This window comes from Anabrus simplex, chromosome 8 (genome assembly GCF_040414725.1).
Source record: "Anabrus simplex isolate iqAnaSimp1 chromosome 8, ASM4041472v1, whole genome shotgun sequence".
Lineage (NCBI taxonomy): Eukaryota > Metazoa > Arthropoda > Insecta > Orthoptera > Tettigoniidae > Anabrus > Anabrus simplex.
Window position 1 is genome coordinate 224,577,726 of NC_090272.1, and position 24,152 is coordinate 224,601,877.

The window sequence follows — 24,152 nt, forward strand, 5'->3', positions numbered from 1 at the left end:
AAAAAGGGACGTATCGTATCAACAAAATAAAGAAGGAGGATGTGAAAATGACAGACTCCATCGCAAACCTAACATCCTTAGGGTGGCCTAGGGATGTTGGATAGAAAATATGAAAGTATTGAAGCTGGTCTTTGCTGGATGCTTCGTGATTGTCAGTCAACGCTCTGAAGTGGAGAACACCTTGGGAGTCACCCCTTGTGGCAGGCAGAGGATTTAGATGGAACAAATTTGATTTGATGCTAGGTGGCTGTTAAAAGTCTGCTTTGATCGTTTTGTAAACTTTGACAATAACTACATTGTGAAATGTAACTAATATATCATATAAATCATGTGTATAATTGCTCAAATACGGTACCTATGTATCGGACACAAAACCGAAAGCTGATGCAATGTTACGGACAAAGTCCTCAGCGGGGTATAACCGTTTATGGTACTGTGTGTAATACGCGATAGGGTAGGATTGTGACATTTGATTAGTTTTCTGAAGATATATGAATTACTTTCAATTATGATATTAACCATACGCAGAGATACACCATTCACGTGCTAAGCCAGGTGAATTTACAAGAAATGCGTACTTGCGCACGAGACGAGAAATTTGCAAGGTCAGTGCCTGTCATGTATTAGCTTTACTATTTCCTTAACTGCAGCAATTCTACGTTTAGTTAGGCACTTTAAAGGGCCTGGAAAAAGCCTGTGATTATATTACCGAAGCATTATTTACGCACTATTTGGTTGCAATTGACAAGTTTATTTCATGCACGACGGAAATGTTGCCTAACTTGCAACAAGCGCCGTAGCGCGGTTCACATGTTTATCTAGTTGACAAAGATCATGGTTGGAGTGGAAATTATGAATGAACTTCGTAGGTTTTAGATTGTGGAGTATTTTATTTAAAGTGGCGTTACTGTGATCGAAAAAAGTGAATCACATGGCAGACGATGATTGGAAGAAGAGAGTTGGAATTCAGATAAACTTCAGTTCAGACGAAGATGAAGGAGGGTGAGTCGGCAATCATTCGTCTTCCTTATTGACATAATGCCTAGCTGTTAATGATGATAATACTCTTGACTTTTGTTTTTGTGAGATACGTCGAATATTACGGGAAAATGTACTTGTTCTTCCGTGAAATTCCATACTGTCATAAAAAAATTGAAGGATGACATAAGAGGGATACCGCTTTTAAGGAAAACTACATTTTGTAATGGGTCTGCAAATAGAAAGAGATAAGCCAGAAGAAAATGGTTATACATGTGTAATGAAATTATCCTAGCCCTAGAGAAATTACTTCCACAGAAAATGATCCAGCTTCTGGGTTATTACAACTATTATGCACTGTGCAGAAATTTAAAGTCATACTGGCAGCATTATTGATATTATTTCAATTTAATCTTAATAAGAGAGTATTTTGAGTATCATTTAATACAGCATTAATTTGTGTACTGTACTGTTGGTTTGTCCCAACGTGTAACACTGTAGCCAGCAGTCAGAGAAATTTAGAAGGCCTAGGCCTATTAGTGTTTACTAAAATATGAAATCAAATAATCTTCTCATCACATTAAGGTTTACTGTATCATGAGGTTGGGATGACATTATACTTTCCAATAATCAGTCCAGCAAAGAGAGAGTGGATATAGAGAAGGAAGAATATATGTAGGTACTCTTTTTTATACAGCGTGATTCGGCCGCCCCTTCCAGTGTAGTTTTATGCAACCCACAATATTCATTCCATTCTGAAAACATCTGCCCTGCCGGTATGCTCAGACAACACAACCGGATATCTTGGTATTTACCACCTCACCACGATAGGATGCCGTAATGTTATACTCGTATTAAACACTGGAAGACATGCATGTGCATTCAAGATCATATGACCTGACACGCCGGTGAAACACTAAATTGATATTGTGACTGCAGTTAACCGAATAATTGCTATAAGCTGCCCAGTGTGTCGTACGGAACCGTAGTGTAGTTGGTAAAGGCGTGGCGGAGCGGGAGGTTCAAGTCCGGGGCGAAGATTACAAATTTTTGAAATATTTGTTTAATACGTACCGTACGCAATGTAAGTTCAATACCCGTTTTCATGCAAATTATGTGTGAATGAATGTGTTTGTGGTCCTAAGAAGGGTCGATTAGTTAGTAGGCCGGACACATACAGACCGGAAATAATAAGAACACAACTGCCCTGACAATGTTTTATCGCAGCAAATGCTTGACGTGATGACCGTTTTGGTTTATGCATATTCGGGCCCTGTGTCCAATAGATCGTCTTGTGCGCCGAAGCATTCGAGGTGTAATTGCTCAGCAGGCATCTGTGATGAGTTGCCAGAGCTGGTCGGGGCTTACTGGCACTTGAGTGTAAACGATGTTCTTCAAATGTCTCCACAAGAAGAAGTCTAACGGCGTTAAATCCGGTGATCTGGCAGGCCAAGAAACAGGGCATCCTTGTCCTGTTCATTTCCCTGGCAGTTCCTCGTTCAGATGATTACGAATGGGCAAAGTCGAATGTGGTGGAACTCTATCCTGTTGCAACCACATTGTCAAACGATCGTGCAAGGGCACATCCTCCAGCAGCAGTGGGAGTTCCTGATACAGAAAGTGCAGGTGGCGTGGGCTCGTCCAATGGCCCTCAAAGAAATAAGGTCCAATCAGGTGATCCCCCAAGATTCCACACCAAGCATTCACTCCCCATCATACGTGATGGGCTGCCTGTTGCACCCAGTAAGGATTGTCCGGACTCCAATAGTGCATGTTGAGGTGATTGACGTACCCATTATTGTGGACGCACGATTCGCCCGAGAATAAGATATGCGATATGGATGCTGCATCATTGTCCAGCCTGCCTAATAGCCATCCTCAGAACTCGATTTGAGCTACGAAATCCCGCCCGTGGAGCTCTTGGTGTAGCTCAAGATGTATGGGTGAAAACTATGTTCATGCAGTATTCGCCAGACGGACGGCTGGCTGGTCTGTCTTGCAATTGCCCTTGTACTGATGTGTAGATTATTGAGCTGCCTCCAGAAAGGCCTCTTCTGTTTCACGTGATGTAATGGGCCTGTCGTGGACTGGTGGCTGGTTGGAAATCACGCCTGTTGTCCTTAGGCATCTTTCAATACGGGGGCCGATGACCTTCGATGTTAGGCCCCGTAAAACGACAAGCAAGCATCTTTCAGTATGGCCGAATGTTGTAGCAGCTGGATGTCGCCTCTCGAGGTACTGTTCCTGGTACAGACATAGTGCCTCTCACGCGTTTTGTCTTGCTTCCCCATAAATGAGAAGCATGTCAACGTATTCCTCTGTGGAAAACATGCCGAATGACAGCAGAGATCACAGTACATTCAGGCCCTAACCAGCGGAGTATGCACAGGGCATAAGATGAATAACTGCGCCATTCTACTGTTTGAATGTGGCAGACGTGGGCCTGTGTTTACATATTCAAACATTATACCATTACAAAATATTTGAACGATGCAAGATTTGAACCACCGCTGGCACATTTAGTCGATTGCTAGGCGAACGCCTAACCACATCTGTTATGCTACACTGCTAGAAACATACTGGTAGAACGACGAGAGCAGAGTACATACACCACCCAGTTTGGTGTTTAAGACATTAAATACTGCACTGTTACCTAGTTTTATGCATTGATTCTCCTCTTCATTACACCCAGTCACGAACACGACACATTAATATAGTTACATGGTAAAAGGACGTTGCTGCATGATTTCAAGGCATCATGTTTTGCGAACAGATGATATAACATTTCACTAGAGTTCAGAATCGTGTGCAAAATGTGCTCACTGAACATTAATACCATACGATACGCCTGCAAGGGAATAGCACCCTAATAACCATGTGCACGTTAGTTGAGTTGCAGGAAACGATATTGAAAGGGGTTGCTGAATCACACTGTGTACCCTACATGTATATAACCATGTATGGCAATCTTACATATTGACTGACTGTGGTTACTGGTATTTTTCTGAAGGATGACTCTTCCATAGGATATTTTTTATCACAACATTTTATAAAAACTGACACTTGTGTAATCAAAGTTGACCTTATTGATTAAGATTGATTTAAGGGTTTGTACTGGCAGATGAGTTTGATAACGTGTCCAAAAACTATTCATAAGTGAAAATACTCATTCAGTTGGGGCATTAGTTCAGGGTGTCTCTCACTTCACATATTTATTTAACCAACATGGCAGCTTTTTTTCCATTTTATTGTATTCTTTTATGTTGTTATGATATGCAGACAGTTGCATTGTGTACTGATAGTTACATTTCATCAGGAACATGTTGTTAAACAATAAGGCCGCTATTAGCCGCGGGCGACTAATGGCGCAACTGAGCAACTAGTTGCTGGCCGTCATCTGAGCCGGCGACTGCTCTGGCGACTTTTAGTTGCTCAACTGCGTGACGGGGCATTGCAGTAAATGTAGCCTATTAGCCGTGGGCGACTAGTGGCGCAACTAGTCGCCGGATGTACCTCCCCGCGCATACGGAAACGTCACTCAAGTTCGTGTTCTCACACCAGCTTGACGTAATGCGCACGATGGAACGCAATTGAATCAGCGATCCACCTAACCATTATCTTTCTTCATTACCTTGTTTGGTATCGTGCTGCGGCAGAGTGAATATTTTACTTATTGTGATAGTTTATTTATTGAAGATGGAGACATCAAATAAACTACAACAGCAAATGAAGGAGATGGCAAAATAATTTAAAAGTCAAATAAATAATGAAGACCATTTTTGACTTAGAATGAAAACTGGTCACTTGGGATTCCAGAACTGAAGCTTAGGCCTACACTGACAAAATAAAAACACTGAATTCTTGGAACAGCATTTTAAAGAACTTGAGGTGAGTATTATATATATATATATATATATTTTTTGCTAGAGGCTTTACGTCGCACCGACACAGATAGGTCTTTTGGGGACGAGGGGATAGGAAAGGGTCAAGAGTTGGAAGGAAGCGGCCGTGGCCTTTATTAAGGTACAGTCCCAGAATTTGCCTGGTGTGAAAATGGGAAACCATGGAAAACCATCTTCAGGGCTGCCGACTCTGGGATTCAAACCCACTATCTCCCGGATGCAAGCTCACAGCTGCGTGCTCCTAACCGCACAGCCAACTCTCTCGGTGTGTGAGTATGATAAAACGTTTACTACTCTTGTATGGAAATACAGTATATAATGCCCATATAAATTCAATAATGGTTTACATTTACAAGTACCATTGATCCATTATATGGCTCTATTATTGAATTACAGCTCAACTGGGAAACACTTGTTTAGTCGTATGTCGTTTCCCGTTATTTCTTCTTTTATGTGGCCAAGCAGTTCGCAAAATGACTACTTTGACATGCACAGGTAATTGAAAAATTTACTGTCATCCCCATTTAGATCGTCAAACAATGTATAATATAATCCTCTAGTCAGCCGAGAAACAAATGTAGGATGTTTCCGCACTTTCCTAACCCTTCGGTTTTTCCTTTTTAATAGATGCTCAAGAAGAAGTTCTTCGTAGGACGCCATTCTCTCAACTGGATATTCCCCGGTATGAACCGAGCAAGTATTCACAAGTTGCGCCACTGATTGCCCGATACTTAAATCCACTGGCAACTAGTTGCGCCACTAGTTGCCCATGGCTAATAGCAGCCTGAGAGAGTTGCATCACTTTTTGCTGTAGCTGCACTGCTTCATCCAAGAGGATGATACCTGATCAGTGCTTTAAAATTTTTCATGGATCAATTTTTGATTGTTCCACTGTACATATTTGTCATAAACAGTAGAGAAGTCACATATGTTATCAATGAAGGCACAACCAACAACGTGGAAATGTACCAACCAGAGAAGAGCTTATAAAATGTACCTAAAGGCAAAGAGATTAAACTACATTCACCGGCAAAAAAGCGAAACACTACGTAATTTAGATAAAATTTAATGTTAGTCCATTTGAAACCTGGTAAAAATCAAATATTATGACTTACAACAATATGGCAGTGTATCATAAGTTAATCAGCCCATTTAAGAAGTTTCAGTGCAATAATTGTTAAAGATTATTTAATATAATTTCCGGGTTGAACCGTGTTGTACTTGTACGCACATCACGTACAGTTTGCCGACGTTTCGAATACATTGCAGTATTCTTTGTCAAGGCGACTGAAATACCCCTATTTGTATTATATATTCTCATTGAACTGATTTCATATGCCTTCCACTATGTATTAGACATCTATTAATGACTACGGCTTTAAGCCGTACAATCTTACGACGTCCTAATTAACAAAGAACTACATATGTGTTTATCATTTTATTAGATCTATAGTTATTTCATTGAACATTTTATATTTACTACCTTTGAATCCACTAGTTTCTAGTATCATTTGAATGTAATGTATATTCTCATAGAACTGATATTTTATGCCTTTCACTATGTATTAGACATCTATTAATGACTACGGCTTCAAGCCACCTTCTTTTACTATAGTACAATCAAACAAATCCTATTCAACAAAGAACTACATATGTTTTTATCAATATATTAGATTTTTAGTTACTTCATGAACATGTTTATAACTAACGTAAATTTTACCTCTCTTATAATCATCAAACACATTTTTGAATATCTTTAACCAAATGCCTGGTAAAATAATAAGGTTTTTGATAATGACTGAAGATGCCTCACAGTGAGAGGCGAAACATGTCTCATCTGAATAATGTTTTAAAGTAAATGCCAACTTCTTGTAATGTATTGAATAGGTGGAAATAAACAAAAGATATTATCCTATATACAGTTTATGAAATACCCCTACTCGATCCGAGGTAATCAGTCTCCCAGGCAGAAATTACACGTCAGCAAACTGTACATGATGTGCGTACAAGTACAACACGGTTCAACCCGGAAATTAAATTAAATAATTCTTCACACCGTGGAAGCTTCACTTCTAAGATTGATGAAGATTGTTGATCGCGACAAATCGCCTACTCGAAAAATCTATCTGGAAATCATCTTAATTCTCCATACGTACACCGAGCTCGACAGCTGCAGTCGCTTAAGTGCTGCCAGTATCCAGTATTTGTTGGCAGGTCTGAAGATGGTTTTCCATTTTGACACCAAGAAAATGTTGGAGCTGTACCTTAATTAAGGCCACGGCCACTTCCTTCCTACTCCTAACTCTTTCCCGTCCCATCGTCGCCATAAGACCTATGTGTCGGTGTGACGTGGAGCAACTTGTAAAAATAAAAAAATTCTCCATACAAATTATGAAATTTTCCATAAATTTTACATTGTGTAACTCGGGGGTGCAGAAGTTTTCTCTGCATCGAGGAGCCAGCCCAAAAGTTTAGGAGCCAGCAAGATTCCCACCAACCAATTATGGTTAAAATTTCCCTGGCATGGGGACTGGGTGTACGTGTCGTCTTCATCATTTCATCCTCATCACAACGCGCAGGTCGCCTACAGGCGTCAAATCAAAAGACGTGCACCTGGCGAGCTGAAGTCCTTGGACACATCCCAGCACTAAAAGCCATACACACCGAGCTCGATAGCTGCAGTCGCTTAAGTGCGGCCAGTATCCAGTAATCGGGAGATAGTGGGTTCGAGCCCCACTGTCGGCAGCCCTGAAGATGGTTTTCTGTGGTTTCCCATTTTCACACCAGGCAAATGCCGGGGTTGTACCTTAATTAAGGCCATGGCCGCTTCCTTCCAACTCCTAGGCCTTTCCTATCCCATCGTCGCCATAAGACATATCTGTGTCGGTGCGACGTAAAGCAAATAGCAAAAGCCATACAACATTTCATTTCATCAACTTACTCAGTCTCACAGGAAAATGTAAAGAACTAGTGGACCTCATGGAAAGGAGGAAATTAATGATACTGGGGCTGAGTGAAACCAAATGGAGAGGGAAAGGAATGAAGAAATTAAGAAAACAGTATACACTGTATTGAAATGGAAATAACAAAGAGATGAGGAATGGTGTTGGTTTCATCAAGAGTAAAGATCTAGAAGGAGTTGCTGGCATTGAGTATGTTAGTGAGAGAATAATAAAGGTGACCATGCATTTAGGGAAAGAAAAACTAATTTTGGTACAGGTGTATGCACCTCAAACTGGATGTTGTCAAGAGGATAAGAACCAGTTTCTTGATGATTTGGAAAAGTTATTAGTAAAGGTAGAGTAATTATTATAGGAGATGTGAATGCACAGGTTGGGACAGATAAAACAGGATATGAGAACGTAATGGGACCTCATGGATATGGTGTAAGAAATATAGAAGGTGAACATCTCCTTGACTTCTGTATGAGGAATGGGTTAGTGGTAAAATATAGTTGGTTCAAGAAGAGACAGAGCAATAAGATAACACGATACAGCTGGGATGGACTATGAAAGACTGTAATTGATTGTCATCTCAGATGGAAAAAGGAGCAGAATGGTAACAGATGTCAGAGTAATACCCAGCAAGAGTCTTAACAGTGACTACCGTCTATTAGTAGCAGACCTGAGAAACTTCTATGTGCCAAAAGTACAGAACAGGAAAATGCCAAAAATCAAAGTATGGGTACTCCAGAAAACAGATAATAGAACTGAGTATCAGAACCGGACAAAAACCCTGTTACTAAGAGATGAAAGGAAACATGGAGAGGCAGAATGGACCAGACTAAGGGACACATTGGTTAAGGAAGCAACTGAATTGTGTGGAAAGACAAGTATGAAAACAAGGGAGAAGAAAACACCTTGGTGGACTTAAATAGTGAGAGCAGCAATCAGGGAAAGAAAACTGTTGCAGAAAGAAAGGGATCAGGAGAAAAATAAACTTGGATCTTACTAGAGACGAGGCAAAGATCAGAAACCTCTAACAGTTATATCGAATCAAGAAACTAGATGTTAAAAGAACAGTTGCTGAATAAAAGACCAAGGCATGGAATATATTCACTCAGAAACTGGAGGAAGACAGCAGAGGCAATAAGAAACTACTGTGTAGTGTTATAAGTGCTAAAAGGAAACCAATGAATACCATAAAGGAACTTGAAGATGAAAATTGAAATCTGGTTAGGACAGAAAGTGACAGGAGAGAAGTCCTGAAGAACCATTTCGACCACCTACTGAATGGACCAGTTCAAGAACAAAATACAGAACTGGAAATCCAAGCCTACAATGAGGAACCTCCCATTACCTGGACAGAAACTGAGACAGCCTTTAAGTCTATGCCTAAAGGAAAATCTTCAGGTGCAGATGAAGTGAATGCGGACATGATAAAGGCAGCAGGCATCCAGGGTATACAGTGGCTGCACAGAGTACTGAATGCCGTATGGATAAACAACAAAATACCTGCAGATTGGAGCAAGGGCATTATAATTCCCCTGTTTAAGAAAGGCAGTGGACGGAAACCCACCAACTATAGAGGAATAACACTGCTGTCTCATGGGCTAAAACTTCTAGAGAAGATCATAGAAAGGATATTGAGAACCATCATTGAACCACAGTTAGAGGAGGAGCAATATGGATTCAGACGTTCTAGTTGCTTTACGTCGCACCGACACAGATAGGTCTTATGGCGACGATGGGACTGGGAAGGGCTAGGAGTGGGAAGGAAACGGTCGTGACCTTAATTAAGGTACAGCCCCCAGCATTTGCCTGGTGCAAAAATGGGAAACCACGGAAAACCATTTTCAGGGCTGCCAACAGTGGGGTTCGAATCTACTATCTCCCGAATACTGGCTACTGGCCACGCTTAAGTGACTGCAGCTATCGAGCTCGGTGGATTCAGAAGTAACAGATCAACAATGGATCTAATTTTTAGCACCCATATTGGGATAAAGGCAATAATCTGGTCATTGTATTCCTGGATATATAGAAAATGCCTATGATAGTGTTATAAGAGATAAGATCTGAGAGTGGCTGAGGAAAAGAAATGTGTCTGAAGGACTGGTAAGGAAAATTCAGATGTTGTACAAAGACTGTACTAGATGTGTACAACCTGGGGAAGGTCAATCATCATGGTTTGAGAGCAAGAGTGGAGTTCAGCAAGGAAGTGCACTGTCCCCACTACTGTTCATCACTGTTATGGACAATATAATGAAGAACGCAAGGAAACGTTAGGTGAACTGAATGCAGTGGCCTTTGCTGATGATATCATGATTTGGGGTGAAACAGAAGAGGAAGTACAGACCAGACTCAACGTATAGAAATCCCAGTTCCAGCAATTTAACCTCAACATCAGCGAGACCAAGACAGTGGTGATGGCAGTCAACAGAGAAGGACTTCCAGCAAGTGTTAAGGTAGACCATCAGCTAGAGTGTGTGGATAGTTTTCCTTACCTTGGAAGTGTAATCTCCAGTTTTAATTTGGTCAGAAAGGAAATTACAAACAGAATGCAAAAGGGATCAGAATTCAACCAACAAATAAGAACACTTATGGGATGACATGATTCCCAAACCGGCCAAACTGATGATGTTTACCAGTATTGACGTATAGTGTTGAAGCATGCACCCACACAAAAAGATTCATCAAGACTGCAAGCATCAGAGATGAATTTCTTAGATCCACCATCCAGAAGACCAAGATGGACAAGTTAAGAAATGAGGTAGTGAGGAAAGAAGCCGGAATAAAGGCATCCCTATTAGACAGAATCGGCACATCCAGACTATGGTGGTACGGGCATGTGATGAGGATGGAGCGTACAAGAACAGCCAGAATAATTTTGGAAAGACAGGTGAAGGGGAAAAGACTTGCAGGAAGACCTAAAACCCGATGGATGGACATGATCAAGGTTGATCTAGTTGCCAGAGGATGGAGAGTGATGATGTTCTCTGTGATAAGTTGTATATGGACAGGAAGAAGTGGAAGTGGCTCATTAACGGTACACAGGAAACTGGAAGAAGACAGAGAAGAAGAATACTGCCACATTAGCATGTCAATCAATCCAACAAACTCACAACATGAGTTCACACACTTAATAACAACTCCTCACAGACAACTCAACTCTACTACCCAAGACTGTCTCTTTATATATCTTGCCTGGCCAGGCTCTAGAAAAGTATGACACAACATGTTTTCTCTATCTTCTCGAGTCTCCAGTAACCTATGTATAAAAACTCTAGTGACAAAAATTCGTTGTTTTGGAATCTTGTGTTGCACAACATTACATTGGATTTAGACGTCATGTTTACAGCTAATAATAAATTATATAGGCCTACTATTAATTACGTGTTCTTACATTAAATAAACTCTTATTAATATACAAACAGCAGACGTTTCGTGACATAACCTCACATGTTTTGTTACACAAGACAGATCATACAACACACAAATAATAAATGATACGACCACGATTTATACCAAATAAATTCTGTGCATAACTACGTAAATAATAATACATACATAGTATCATTATAGAGTGTTATGCCTTTCAGCGTTCAGTCTGCAAGCCTATGTGGATTTACTAAACGTTGCCACAATCCTCGATTTGCAACTAGTGTTGTGGCCTCATTTAGTTCTATACCTCTTATCTTTAAATTGTTAGAAACTGAGTCTAACCATCGTCGTCTTGGACTACCTCTACTTTTCTTACCATCCATAACAAGAGTCCATTATTCTCCTAGGTAACCTATCCTCCTCCATTCGCCTCACATGACCCCACCACTGAAGCCGGTTTATGTGTACAGCTTCATCCATCGAGTTCATTCCTAAATTAGCCTTTATCTCCTCATTCCGAGTACCCTCCTGCCATTGTTCCCACCTGTTTGTACCAGCAATCATTCTTGCTACTTTCATGTCTGTTACTTCTAACTTATGAATAAGGTATCCTGAGTCCACCTAGCTTTCGCTCCAGTAAAGCAAAGTTGGTCTGAAAACAGATCGATGTAAAGATAGTTTCGTCCGGGAGCTGACTTCCTCCTTACAGAATACTGTTGATCGCAACTGTGAGCTCACTGCGATAGTTTTACGACACTTTGATTCAATCTCACTTACTATATTACCATCCTGGGAGAACACACAACCTAAATACTTGAAATTATCGACCTGTTCTAGCTTTGTATCACTAATCTGACATTCAATTCTGTTGAATTTCTTAATAATACCTACTAAATGATCTTGATATTTCCACTATTTACCCATGGGTTTAGAGAATTGTTTCCAAGTTATACTAGTCTGTTTCACTTGCATCAATTTGTCCTCTTGAATTCCAACTTTATCTTTAACGCGTCATGTGATATATCAATCAGTGGTTGCCTTAATACCATTATAAAAATAATACAATCACTCAATCAATCACTACTGATCTGCATTTAGGGCAGTTGCCCAGCTATTAGGCTATAATGGTATCAAATATTTGACAGGAGTCCTCAATAATATACTCATTCATGATACTGTTCCTGATTTGTGGAGAAAGACCATTCTTGTACCCTTCTGTAAGAATAACGGGCATGACCATGACTGCGGAAACTTTCATGGCATTAAGTAATAATAATAATAATAATAATAATAATAATAATAACGCCCAGTGGGTAACCACTCAATCAGCCACCCGAGTATTGGCGGGAAAACCATACCTAGTTAGAGTAGGAAGAAATGCCTGCTCTTAGCCAGAAAGCATCATGAGGCTCTCCAAGGCTCACAGCCTTGGTAGTATTTCGGTCAGTGTGAAATATCACTGACCCCAATCTACAGTTTTTCAACTGTCTATAGTAGGGAGGAAAGTTCAGCAGAAGCTACTACCCCAGGTGTTACCCAATCCACCTTCGCGTTGAGCAAATCATCCAGGCCTTCGGATTCTGAAGAGCCTGTACAGACATGCATGGAGGTATTATTATTATTAGACATCCGGATGTCTAACATAATAGCAACTTGTGATTTTGTCTAATGGCTGGAAACTAATCATGTACTAGCTGATGATGGCCGTTAAGGGCCGAAACCGGTACTAGTGTAATCTATTTACAATAAATTAAGTATTGATTGGTGGAAAACACACTTCTTGTCTATACATGCATGGAGGTATCGGAGACTCCAGGAAAGATCCAACACAAACACCGGAATTTCTATGCTACCTTTCACACGGATTCCCTTTGGAAGATTGGCAAACTGAAACAACTAACTGATACTTTATCCCACCATCAGATATTGATTGCAGCGATTCAAATAACAAGATTCATTGATGAAGAAGTGTCTGAGTCAGAGGGTTACAGAAGGAAGATTCTAGATTCGGTCATTAACTTCACTTCATCTAGTAGCCGAGTTTCAACATTCTCCTTCCAGAGCACAAACAAAGCTTACACTATTGTGAATGTTCATGCGCCAATCAAGCGAATAAGAGAGACCCAGAAGGAACAGATAAATTCTGGGAAGATCTTGAGGATGTTCTTTGTAAGATCCCAGACAGACACACGATTATACTTCATGGAGATTTCAATGCACAGCTGGGTAAAGAGAGAAAGTTCCAAAATATTATCGGAAACTATCCGGCACACCAGAGAACAAACCGCAACGGAGAGATGTTGGTGAAGCTATGTAAGGCCTTCAGGTTGGTTATGAAATCTACAGCTTTCAAACACCTACCCCGGAAGCAGAAGACTTGGGCATCTCCGAATCCCAATCTTGGGGAGTTCCAGATTGACTATGTTGCAGTCTCCCATAAAGCTCAAAGAGAGATACAGAATGTGAAGGTTTTAAGGAATGCCAATCTAGATTCGGATCACTATTTATCCAAAATCAAAGTTAAATTGATTCCGAGAAACACCAGAAAGATCCACTTGAAGAAGATCAATCGATTTGATACTGAAAACCTATGCTCATGTCCTGAATTTTCAAAGAAATTAGAATCCCTGAATCCCTAGAACTGGGAAGAGCTATAGCAGACCTTTGTTACAACAGCAAAGGAAACGGTCCCACTGATGAAGTCAAAGAAACATGCCTGGTGGAATGATGAATGTGACTCAGTGGTAAAACAAAGACAACTCACCTGGCAAAAGTGGAATTTGGTAAAGAACCAAGATAACTGGGAAAACTTTGTGAACGAGAGACAGTGTGCGGCAAAAACTATTTGCAGTGTAAAACGTGCCTACAACAAGAATCAACTAACACAGTTTGAACATGATTTCCAGAGGAACAACACATGGGACTTTTACAGAATCTTCAAACGCGATCTAAAGAAGTATAATCCAACAAGCTTACAGTTCAAAAACTCGGATGGGAAACTACCTCACAACGACAAAGATAATTGCCAGATTCTAGTGAAGTACTGAATCTCTTCTCAATTGTGAAATTCCAGTATCCACTTTCTCATTTTAAGATAACATACACGTCCACCCAGATTCATCCCCTCCAACGAAAGAAGAATTCAAACAGATTACCCAGTCCCTTAAGAATAACAAGGCACCAGGCAAGGACTCAATAACTGCTGAAGTGTGGATGTATGCTGGTAACAAAATTATTGATAAATTGACATCATCAAAAAGATTTGGGAAACTGAGAAACTTCCACGTGACTGGACTTCTGCCTTGATTCACCCACTGCATAAGAAAGGGGACAAAATGGATGTCGGCAATTACTGTGGTATTTCCCTCCTATTGGTATCTTACAAAATTCTCTCAAAAGCTCTGCAGATTAGGGCAGAACAACAACTTGATCCACAACTGGGGGAGTACCAAGCAGGGTTCAGGAAAGAGCGCTCATGTGCCGAGCAAATTATGAATCTGAAATCTATCCTCTCATATCTGAAACTAAGGAACAAGAAATTTGTTGTGACCTTCGTCAACTTCAAGAAGGCCTATGACTCTATTGATAGAATCATGCTTATTCAAGTCCTAAAAGAATTTGGCTTGGATAACAAAACTAGGGCAGTCATCGAACAGACCCTAACTAACACAACCTCCAGAGTTAAGTTCAGAGGAGAAATTTCAGACTCTTTCAAGATAAAGACAGGAGTTAGGCATGGAGATGGGCTCTCGCCCCTGCTCTTCAATTGCGTCCTCGAAAAAGACCTCCGTGAGTGGCGCAATGAAATTACAACAATGGGCTTCAAAATGGTGTGAGATTGGGTTACAAGAACATGAACCTTTCAATTGATTGCTTAGCTTTTGTATATGATCTAGCAATTTTCTCTGATTCTTTGGAGATGGCTACAAAGCAAATTAATCACCTCAAGACACAGGCAGAAAAAGCAGGCCTCCAGATATCTTTGGAGAAAACGCAATTCATGACTAACATCAAGACTGTGCCAAGAGAGCTAAAAGTAAACCAGGGGGCAATCAAACGGACAGATAAGTTTAAAGATCTTGGCGAGTGGATAGAACCAAACATCTCTGAAAAAGAAGCTTTTGCGTCACGCATGAATAAAATGGAAATGGCTTATCAACTGACCAAAGACGTTTACAACAAAAAGTCCATATCCTTGAACGCAAAACTCAGACATTACTGCACTGTCATAAGACCAGAGGCTTTGTATGCAGCGGAATGCCGTGCTATGAACAAGAAAGGCCTGATGGAAAATTGGAAATTAAAGAGAGAAAGATCTTATGGAAAATTCTTGGCCCAATTAAAGACAGGGATGAATATAGACGTCGGCATAACTATGAGCTGTATACTCACGTCCAGAAGATCTCTGGTGTCATGCGGAGAAGGAGAATTGCATTTTATGGCCACTTGTTAAGACTGAAACCCACATGATTATCGAACCAGATCTTTACCTATTTGAAAGATAAGAAGACCCAGCCATCTTGGTTCAAGGAGATGGAAAGTGGCCGACGGGAGATGGGGATCACTTATGAAGATATACAAGGACGCAACCCACTCAGGAGGAAACTAAAAGACCACCAGGGTTTTCAAGAAAGGCCAAAGTTGAAGACGGGAAAGACGTGGCCGGAAGAAAGAAAAGAGGAGCACCGGTAACGAATGAAGGAGCACTGTGCAAAGATCAAAGCCCAGAGAAGACAGCTGAAATAACGTGGTCCTTAGTAGGCCAATACGAACAAAGAAGAAACTACAAATACACTTCCACGATTGACGTTGATGTCACCGAAAAAATGCACCAGGAAATGATGTAGAGAAAATTACTGGTGAACTAGCCAGCTCATTAAATGCCCATTAAACAACCTCAATGTATTTTCCAAAAAATTAAAATACAATAATAATGAAACAACATCAACAATAAAGCTTAAAGTACAATTCAAAGTAACCGCTGACTTCACCGCAGCATTATGTAACGGAAAGTTACCGTTAAGGTAGCCAGCTGGGCTCATTAAACTCGCAAAGAGAGAGGAGGTACTACTGAGTACTTCACTACAAGAAGTTTTAAGTTTCTAATATTGAAGGGTATAAGCAGAGTTTAAACATAAATATGTTTCTACAATTCTACACTGTTTTAATCAATTTATAATCATTGAAAAAATTTAAAGGTGTGTTTTGTTAGAATCTGATGATCTTTCAAGAATGAAACATGTCATTTTTGGTTTTATAGTGGGTTTCTCGTTCAACTTGGTTACATTAACTGAGTCGACACTCGATAGTTTGGCTTCGTAAAAAATAAAGTGTTGTATTAGTACACTCTGTCTGTCAGCGAGAAGAGCACAACTTTGACGCTTGTTGATGCAGATAAACAGGAGTAGAAAAATATGGGCCAAAGTTTATCAGGACAATTGTTGAGGATCTCAGTAACGTGTTGACCTCGGTGGTGAAATCAATTAGCCATCCTCCTTTTATTCCCAAGAAAGTGATTTTGTTCCTGGCTGACCTTGCTGACAGTTGAGGGTTATAAAATGCTACGTCTCTCTTGTCATTGGGTTCTGGCATGTTAAAGAACTGTGAACCGATATCCCAATAACCCTGATTCTCTTGAAACCTACAGCAATTGTGACCACCGTCAACACCCTCTTGCATGGCGAGGAATGGAACCTGCAAGAGAGTTCGTACCAGCTTGTAAGAATCGAACAACCCAGTAAAGGATAGAGATGAATATACCAGACTCCGTTGCTCTTCCTGATTGATCATCTGGTAGTCTTGACCTTGACCTTTTGGACTGCAAATTGTGGTCTTTGTTTCAGGTCATAGTCTGTTGGAAAATACACCCCAGCAGTGTTAACCTGAAACACTCTTGTGAAGATGGTGGTAAATTGTTTTGTTAGTACACTGCATAATTTGGTTAGAGTGACCGAGGAATTTTGTGTCTGTCAAAGATTATAATTTTGAACAGCTATTAAGGATTTGTGTTCAAAATAAATATGTGTAATGTGCTTTTTTAGTGTTTTAATAATCTGCTGAGAACCTTGCAGCATTAATAAATGATAGGGTTATGTATAATAATATAGTACTAATCTTTACTATGGATAAATGTAGGAGTATAGTGTGTATGTTGTTATGTGTAGGTTAATTAAGACTGTTAGGTCTTAAATTACATGATGGTTTTGGGTCGAATAAATAAACAATTAAATAAATAAATAAACAAACAAACACACAAACAAACCAACCAGTCTTACTCTTTTGTTTCAGAAAAGTGGAGTATGACAAAGATTTACTGGATCAGTTTTCTACAAAACAGCCAGACAGTACTGAATGCAGTTATGATGGAAGTCAGGTTATGGAAGAAGAACTATTTCATCAGTTTATTGACGAGTACGGTTCCACACCACCACGTACTCGTATAAGGAGGAAGGAACGCAGGCAGCGTGAAAAAGAAGAGCAAAGGTTAGATAGCTATTTGTGTGTTTTGAGGTGTGTTGGTAGGAGGCTTGCTTCTCTTGTCATTATTTTGACAGTTGGTCTTGTAATAAGAAAATAATTGTAAGATTATTTATGAGTTTGTAGTTGATTACCATGGATTTAATTGTGTGTTGTATGCAGAACGCAACTATGCTATGCATAATAATATCTTGTAATATCTAATATCTTGTAATAACAAAAGTACGGTATCAAAAACTTTGTTGTTGTTACTCTAAAACTTCATTACCCAGCAACCATTGAAATTCAGGTTTCGAGTGTACCTAATTAAAAATATGGATCCACAAGATATCCGCGGAATCTCAGGATGCAATAAATATAGAATTTCATGCTGATGACAAGAAACAAAACCACGTAAGATATATCATAATGTGTCTGTTAATACAAAACCTGGTAAATTCATGACTTGGGCATGACTTCAGACATGAAGTTAGTCGCAAAACCTCATGTCTCCAAAGGATCTGACAATGAATTTTTGCCACCACCTTATATATCTGTTTTCTATAATATAATTTTCAATATTTCATTATTTGTATCACAGTAGATTTTTCTATGTACATTCCTCCTCTTGTTGTTAATGATGTACTGCAGGTACAGGGTACTCTTTATGGATCCTTGAACAGTACTTTGCTCTGTTTGTTGCATTTTAGGGTCACAGTTGTGCTTTTCTCATGTCTACATTGATGGTGTCTTGCCATTGTAGTTTTAGAAGCCCAGAAGATCATCTTCCTTGCTCATCAAGATGGAAGGCAGTGCTTGCAGTGCTGTTATGATGTGTCTGTACCAGCAAAGCCAGCATTCACGTAACTTCTCATTGATTTGCGCTATGCCAATCTGCTGTCAGATGGAGCTTTTTATGGAGAAGTGAAATGCTTGAGTTCCATTTAGCATTTGCATTTTCATGGTACTTCTGTTGCTAGCTTAGCACTCAGTGCTGTACGGCGCCAGCCGATCGTACAACTGTCTGACACACCTTGGACTTCAGATGGATCTGCATTCGCTTGTCACATAGAACTCCTGTGACCTCCCTCCATTGCATCCATGTAGTATTAATTCTTGTCCTTACTTTTGTATCGATGGAACCATCATTCTGGAGACAAGATCCAAGGTATCAAACACTATCTACGTTGGGTAAAAGAACTCCCTTGACTTGCATAGAACCAGAGGATTGGGTGGGTTTCTAAACGTTCAGTTTTCTGCAGATTCAGCCAAAGGCCAAAGTGGGTAAGGCAGTCTTGTCATGCTTCGACTTGATCTTGCAAATCTTTACTGGTGGTGGTAGCAATTATTATGTTGTCAGTGTAGAGTAGACAAATAAGTTTGAGTGGCGTCTTTAAAAGTAGGAAAGATCACAATATGAAGATAAAGTTGGAATTCAAGAGGACAAATTGGGGAAAATATTCATTTATAGGAAGGGGAGTTAGGGATTGGAATAACTTACCAAGGGAGATGTTCAATAAATTTCCAATTTCTTTGAAATCATTTAAGAAAAGGCTAGGGAAACAACAGATAGGGAATCTGCCACCTGGGCGACTGCCCTAAATGCAGATCAGTATTGATTGATTGAGAAGGTTCCACAGAACGCCCTTCTGCAGATCGCGGGTAATGGTGTCCACGACCAAGATGAACAGAAGTAGAGGGAGTGGTGATCCCTGGTGTTCACCAAGGCATGAAGATGACAAGCCGATTAGAGCAGGTGTAGAATGTAGTAGTTCTGTAGAAATGAATAGGTTAGCACAGGATAGGGTGGCATGGAGATCTGCATCAAACCATTCTATGGACTGGTGGCCAAATAACATCAAAACATTATGTTCTGTCAATATTTTTGGCCATACTAAAAATTTAGATTTCTGGAGACAGTGTTTTTTATTACTAGCAACGATTTGAAAAGTTATAACTGCATCCTTTTCATACCATTCATGTACAGTGTTGACTGTATATCAAAAGGAACTCTGTAAGTTGATGAAGGAAATGTTTCACTGGCCTTGAATGGACGAAACTAGCTTTTTTTTTTCCCTCTCAGTAAAATGTTGTATTTTATTCGTTTTTACACTCACAAAATTTCATGTTCGTACAATGGAAAACTCTTCTCTCCAGTTTTGTCACATCGTTATTGTGCATGTATGCTGGCTGATGGCTGCAACTATAAATTCTTAATTTATTTATCCTCTGAGACAACACAGAAACAGTTGCGACCTTGATACCTATGAAATCTGCTCTAATGTAGACCCTACTTGGAACTGGATAAGGTGGTTTCTAGAATCATAAATTCACTTTAGTAGCCATTTAAATCAATTATACTGGATTAAGAACTTATGTAAAAGAAATGTGTTAGGGTGTTAGACATTCAGTAATGGATTTGAGAAAGACCTTGTTGATAGGACATGGTAGATCAGCAACTTCATCATTAACTTCTCACCTTGGAGACCCTCCGTTCAAAGCCAAATTAATAAAGGTGAGACGGTTGGTATAGAAAGTTGCATCCGTAGGGTGTGTTCCTCATAATACTGTAGGCCTGATGGTTGCAGGATTTAAAATGTCTAGCTACTCACTTTCTGTCTAGTGCATACTTGTCATAGTTTCTTTTAAGGATATTCAGTGATGCTTTTTTTTACAGTAGATGACATCTATAAAGCTACCACTCTGTAAGGATCTTGTCATCTTTATGTCTCATCCAGAGTAGCTGTGTCTAAGATCATAAGCAATCTGCATTTTGCAGTTATTTTGTTACAGTCCCAGGACCCCATGATAAGTTGGTCATTAGTTCCTACTTTTAGCTTTATTGTTCCTGTTTGTTATCCTAGATGAGATTAACTTTTATGGTGGTTCTTCCTTCCTTGTCTGTGACTGTCATTTGAGAGGATAGAATGAACTTTCTCTCCAGTGTAACTGGTGACCTTGTTGGGCTCCTTGTAAGCTAGTACATTAAGAATACATGGAAGAAGAGAGTTAAAACAAACAAAAAACAAATTAAAAAAAAGAATCTTGTGATGTAATAGCTGAGTGACATCATCACTGGTTCCTCATCAAGGCTGCTGCAAGTCGAATCCCAACCAAAGCATTTGGAGTTTTTGAAACAAAAAGCCATGTCCCTGTGGTTTGGATTTCATTTAAAACTGAATGTCCTACAGTATGACTTGGCATTAATGGTCAGGTAAAAGTACTGGCTTGCTTATATGTCAGACCCACAAGAAATCAGAATAATCCAAGTGGATGACAACATCCTATCGGGAGTGAAGAAGTATGAATGTTTGGATGTACATATGATGATGATGGCGAACTTATTGAAGAGGTGAATGCAACAGTTAGCGCAGCTTGGACAACATGATGAGATGTGACAGGAGTCGCCTCCAGTTGCTGAATGAAAGGCTACCTCAAATTGAATATGTATCACACCAGTATCTGTTTTGTTGCACTCTACAGTACAGAAAGTTAGTTGACTACAGAATAAGCACAGTGTTGACGTGACTTACAGAGTCTGAGATGCTCAGGTAGTCCACTGATGTCACTGTGTATTATGTTTCCAGAGGAAAAGGAAATATATTGTCATTGAACCAATCTAGGAGAAAATGTGCAAACTTCAAGCAGTATGGAGACATGCTGTAAGCAAAAACTGATATGATTGCTAAGGTGGGGTTCATTCTGGAAGCCACTGGAAAGAAGCAGCAATGGGCTGAGAGGCTACACTATGACACGAAGAACGTTAGTTTACTCTCCGACGTAACCCACGACCAAATGTAATGGAGACAGTGGAATCACTTGGCAGACTCTGCCATTAGGTAGAACAAACGCTGATAAACAAAAAAAGTGAAGGTGTAGTTTAGGTTAAAATAAAGCAACCTGCCTCTTTGGTTTAGGTGTTGACATAATGTCCACTTGGTTGGCCCAGGTTCAGCTCCTGACTCTGCCATAAATTTAAGAAGGTTTAAAATGGGATGAACTGAACCGCTGGAATGCATTTGAGAAAAGTAAGTTAATACGCTGTGGCTTGGCCATCCTGGAAGTGGTTTTCCTAGGTTTCTCACTTTAATTATTGGCGGACATCGGGATGATATATGCCATATAGTCCACAGGTTCGTCCTTCCAAGCTCTGCAGTGATGTGCTGTTGCCTGTGATGCACGTTCAAAGACTCTAGGCATGTGCTGTAGAGAGTAAGCAGCTGCAAGCTCCCAAACGATGAACTCTTCCAGTTTTGTTGGTGTCTTGTACAGACAGAAAAGAGTCAAGTGAGGTGAGGCCAGGGGAATGAGGCCACACTTGTAAACAGTTTTTGTCAAGGATTACAATTAAATAAAAGTGTAACAGTTTCATTCTCAACCAATTCGCTTATCAGTTTCCAACCTATGGTTATTTAATAAAACACATTTGTTTTGGCCTCGTCCATTAACCCTCGGAAGTCTGAGTACTTACATGTAATTAATCTCATAATAGAACCGTATTGAGGACAATATATTAAAATTATAAAATCCTTTTAATAACAACCACCTACTCAATACATTATATTACTCATTGAATTATAAAATAATCATGAGGTGTCTTAAATAAAGGAACATGTTTCGTTCGACATAGCGAACATCATCAGCCTTAATTTACAAAGATTAGGTCAGGGCCCTGAGCTGAATGATAAAAATTGTAAAAGAGTGACAATGCCATAATAAAAAGTAAAATGATAACATTAGACATGAAATTATAACAATATGTACAGATTAACAGCAAGTATGTAGAGGAATACTTTGAACGATGGTAGTCTATAAAGTTAAAACAACATGAGGTTGTTGAAGTAAAAAGATATAGATATAGTGGATCTTAAAATATATGTCAATGCGTGAAGCGTGGATTAATTATTGACTATGGAGTTCTTAAATTGAGCAAAACAAAAGTTGAAATAGAGTTTATTGAATAGTACGAGTCAAACTGAGTCAGTTAAAAGGCGCATGGCGACGAAACTAAGGTTGAAATGACGTGAACTTCAGTAGTTAGGAATTCTGTAGGAGAGCCAACACAATGCCAGAAGGAAATACCAGTTGAACTAGTCCGTATTTACACGCTAGCAGTAGAATTAATCTTATACAACGTAGGACACCAATGTGGACTCGTTAAGTAACTATAACTTGAAAGTAGGGAGACTCTCCCTACTTTCAAGTTATAGTTACTTAACGAGTCCACATTCTCTCCCTACTTTCAAGTTATAGTTACTTAACGAGTCCACATTCTCTCCCTACTTTCAAGTTATAGTTACTTAAGGAGTCCACATTGGTGTCCTACGTTGTATAAGATTAATTCTACTGCTAGCGTGTAAATACGGACTAGTTCAACTGGTATTTCCTTCTGGCATTGTGTTGGCTCTCCTACAGAATTCCTAACTACTGAAGTTCACGTCATTTCAACCTTAGTTTCGTCGCCATGCGCCTTTTAACTGACTCAGTTTGACTCGTACTATTCAATAAACTCTATTTCAACTTTTGTTTTGCTCAATTTAAGAACTCCATAGTCAATAATTAATCCACGCTTCACGCATTGACATATATTTTAAGATCCACTATATCTATATCTTTTTACTTTAACAACCTCATGTTGTTTTAACTTTATAGACTACCATCGTTCAAAGTATTCCTCTACATACTTGCTGTTAATCTGTACATATTGTTATAATTTCATGTCTAATGTTATCATTTTACTTTTTATTATGGCATTGTCACTCTTTTACAATTTTTATCATTCAGCTCAGGGCCCTGACCTAATCTTTGTAAATTAAGGCTGATGATGTTCGCTATGTCGAACGAAACATGTTCCTTTATTTAAGACACCTCATGATTATTTTATAATTCAATGAGTAATATAATGTATTGAGTAGGTGGTTGTTATTAAAAGGATTTTATAATTTTAATAAGTCTGAGTACTGGTATTGAATTTTGTTACCCCTGGTATATTTAAAGATAAAAATTCCATAATGTTTCATATTGAACTGAATCACAATTTACTTATTGTTTTCCTATGCATTGTTTTATATTTTTATCTAATCGGCTGACGATGACCCAGAATAGTGGTCGAAAGCGGTCCCGCTTTTAATCAAATAAGAATGTAAAGTTTACATTTCTTATTTTCCTTGTATTGAATAGGTTGAACTACTTTATTTCTTGTTTCAGTTTAACCCTGGTATATGTCATAATATTAAATAGACTCTCACATAATAATCTTAAAGTCTGCAGTCAAATGATTCTCCAACACTCACTGTGCGCCTGCCATGATATGTCACACTCACATTCAAAAGTACAGTAGGTATACCTGAAGCTGAAAATTTCATGAAGAAATCTTACAACTTAACTAATATCTCTTAAAAATACACACTTTTTTTTTCTTTTTTCAAAGCCTGCTAAGCATTTTCACTGATCTGAAGCAATTACCATATAAGTAACTAAATGTTTGTATTGATTA

General features: G+C 39.3%; 1 protein-coding gene across 2 annotated transcripts in view; it reads left to right on the forward strand.

The window, feature by feature from the left end:
- The first annotated feature begins 478 nt into the window (after window positions 1-478).
- Mekk1 (mitogen-activated protein kinase kinase kinase 4) overlaps window positions 479-24,152 on the forward strand; it is a 258,470-nt gene continuing 234,796 nt past the window's right edge. For both annotated transcript variants that reach the window (XM_067152711.2, XM_067152712.2), the window contains exons 1-2: window positions 479-1,002; window positions 17,489-17,683. In XM_067152711.2, coding sequence (XP_067008812.2) covers window positions 932-1,002; window positions 17,489-17,683 — 266 coding nt within the window. In that variant the 5' untranslated portion in view covers window positions 479-931. The remainder of the gene's footprint in view (window positions 1,003-17,488; window positions 17,684-24,152) is intronic.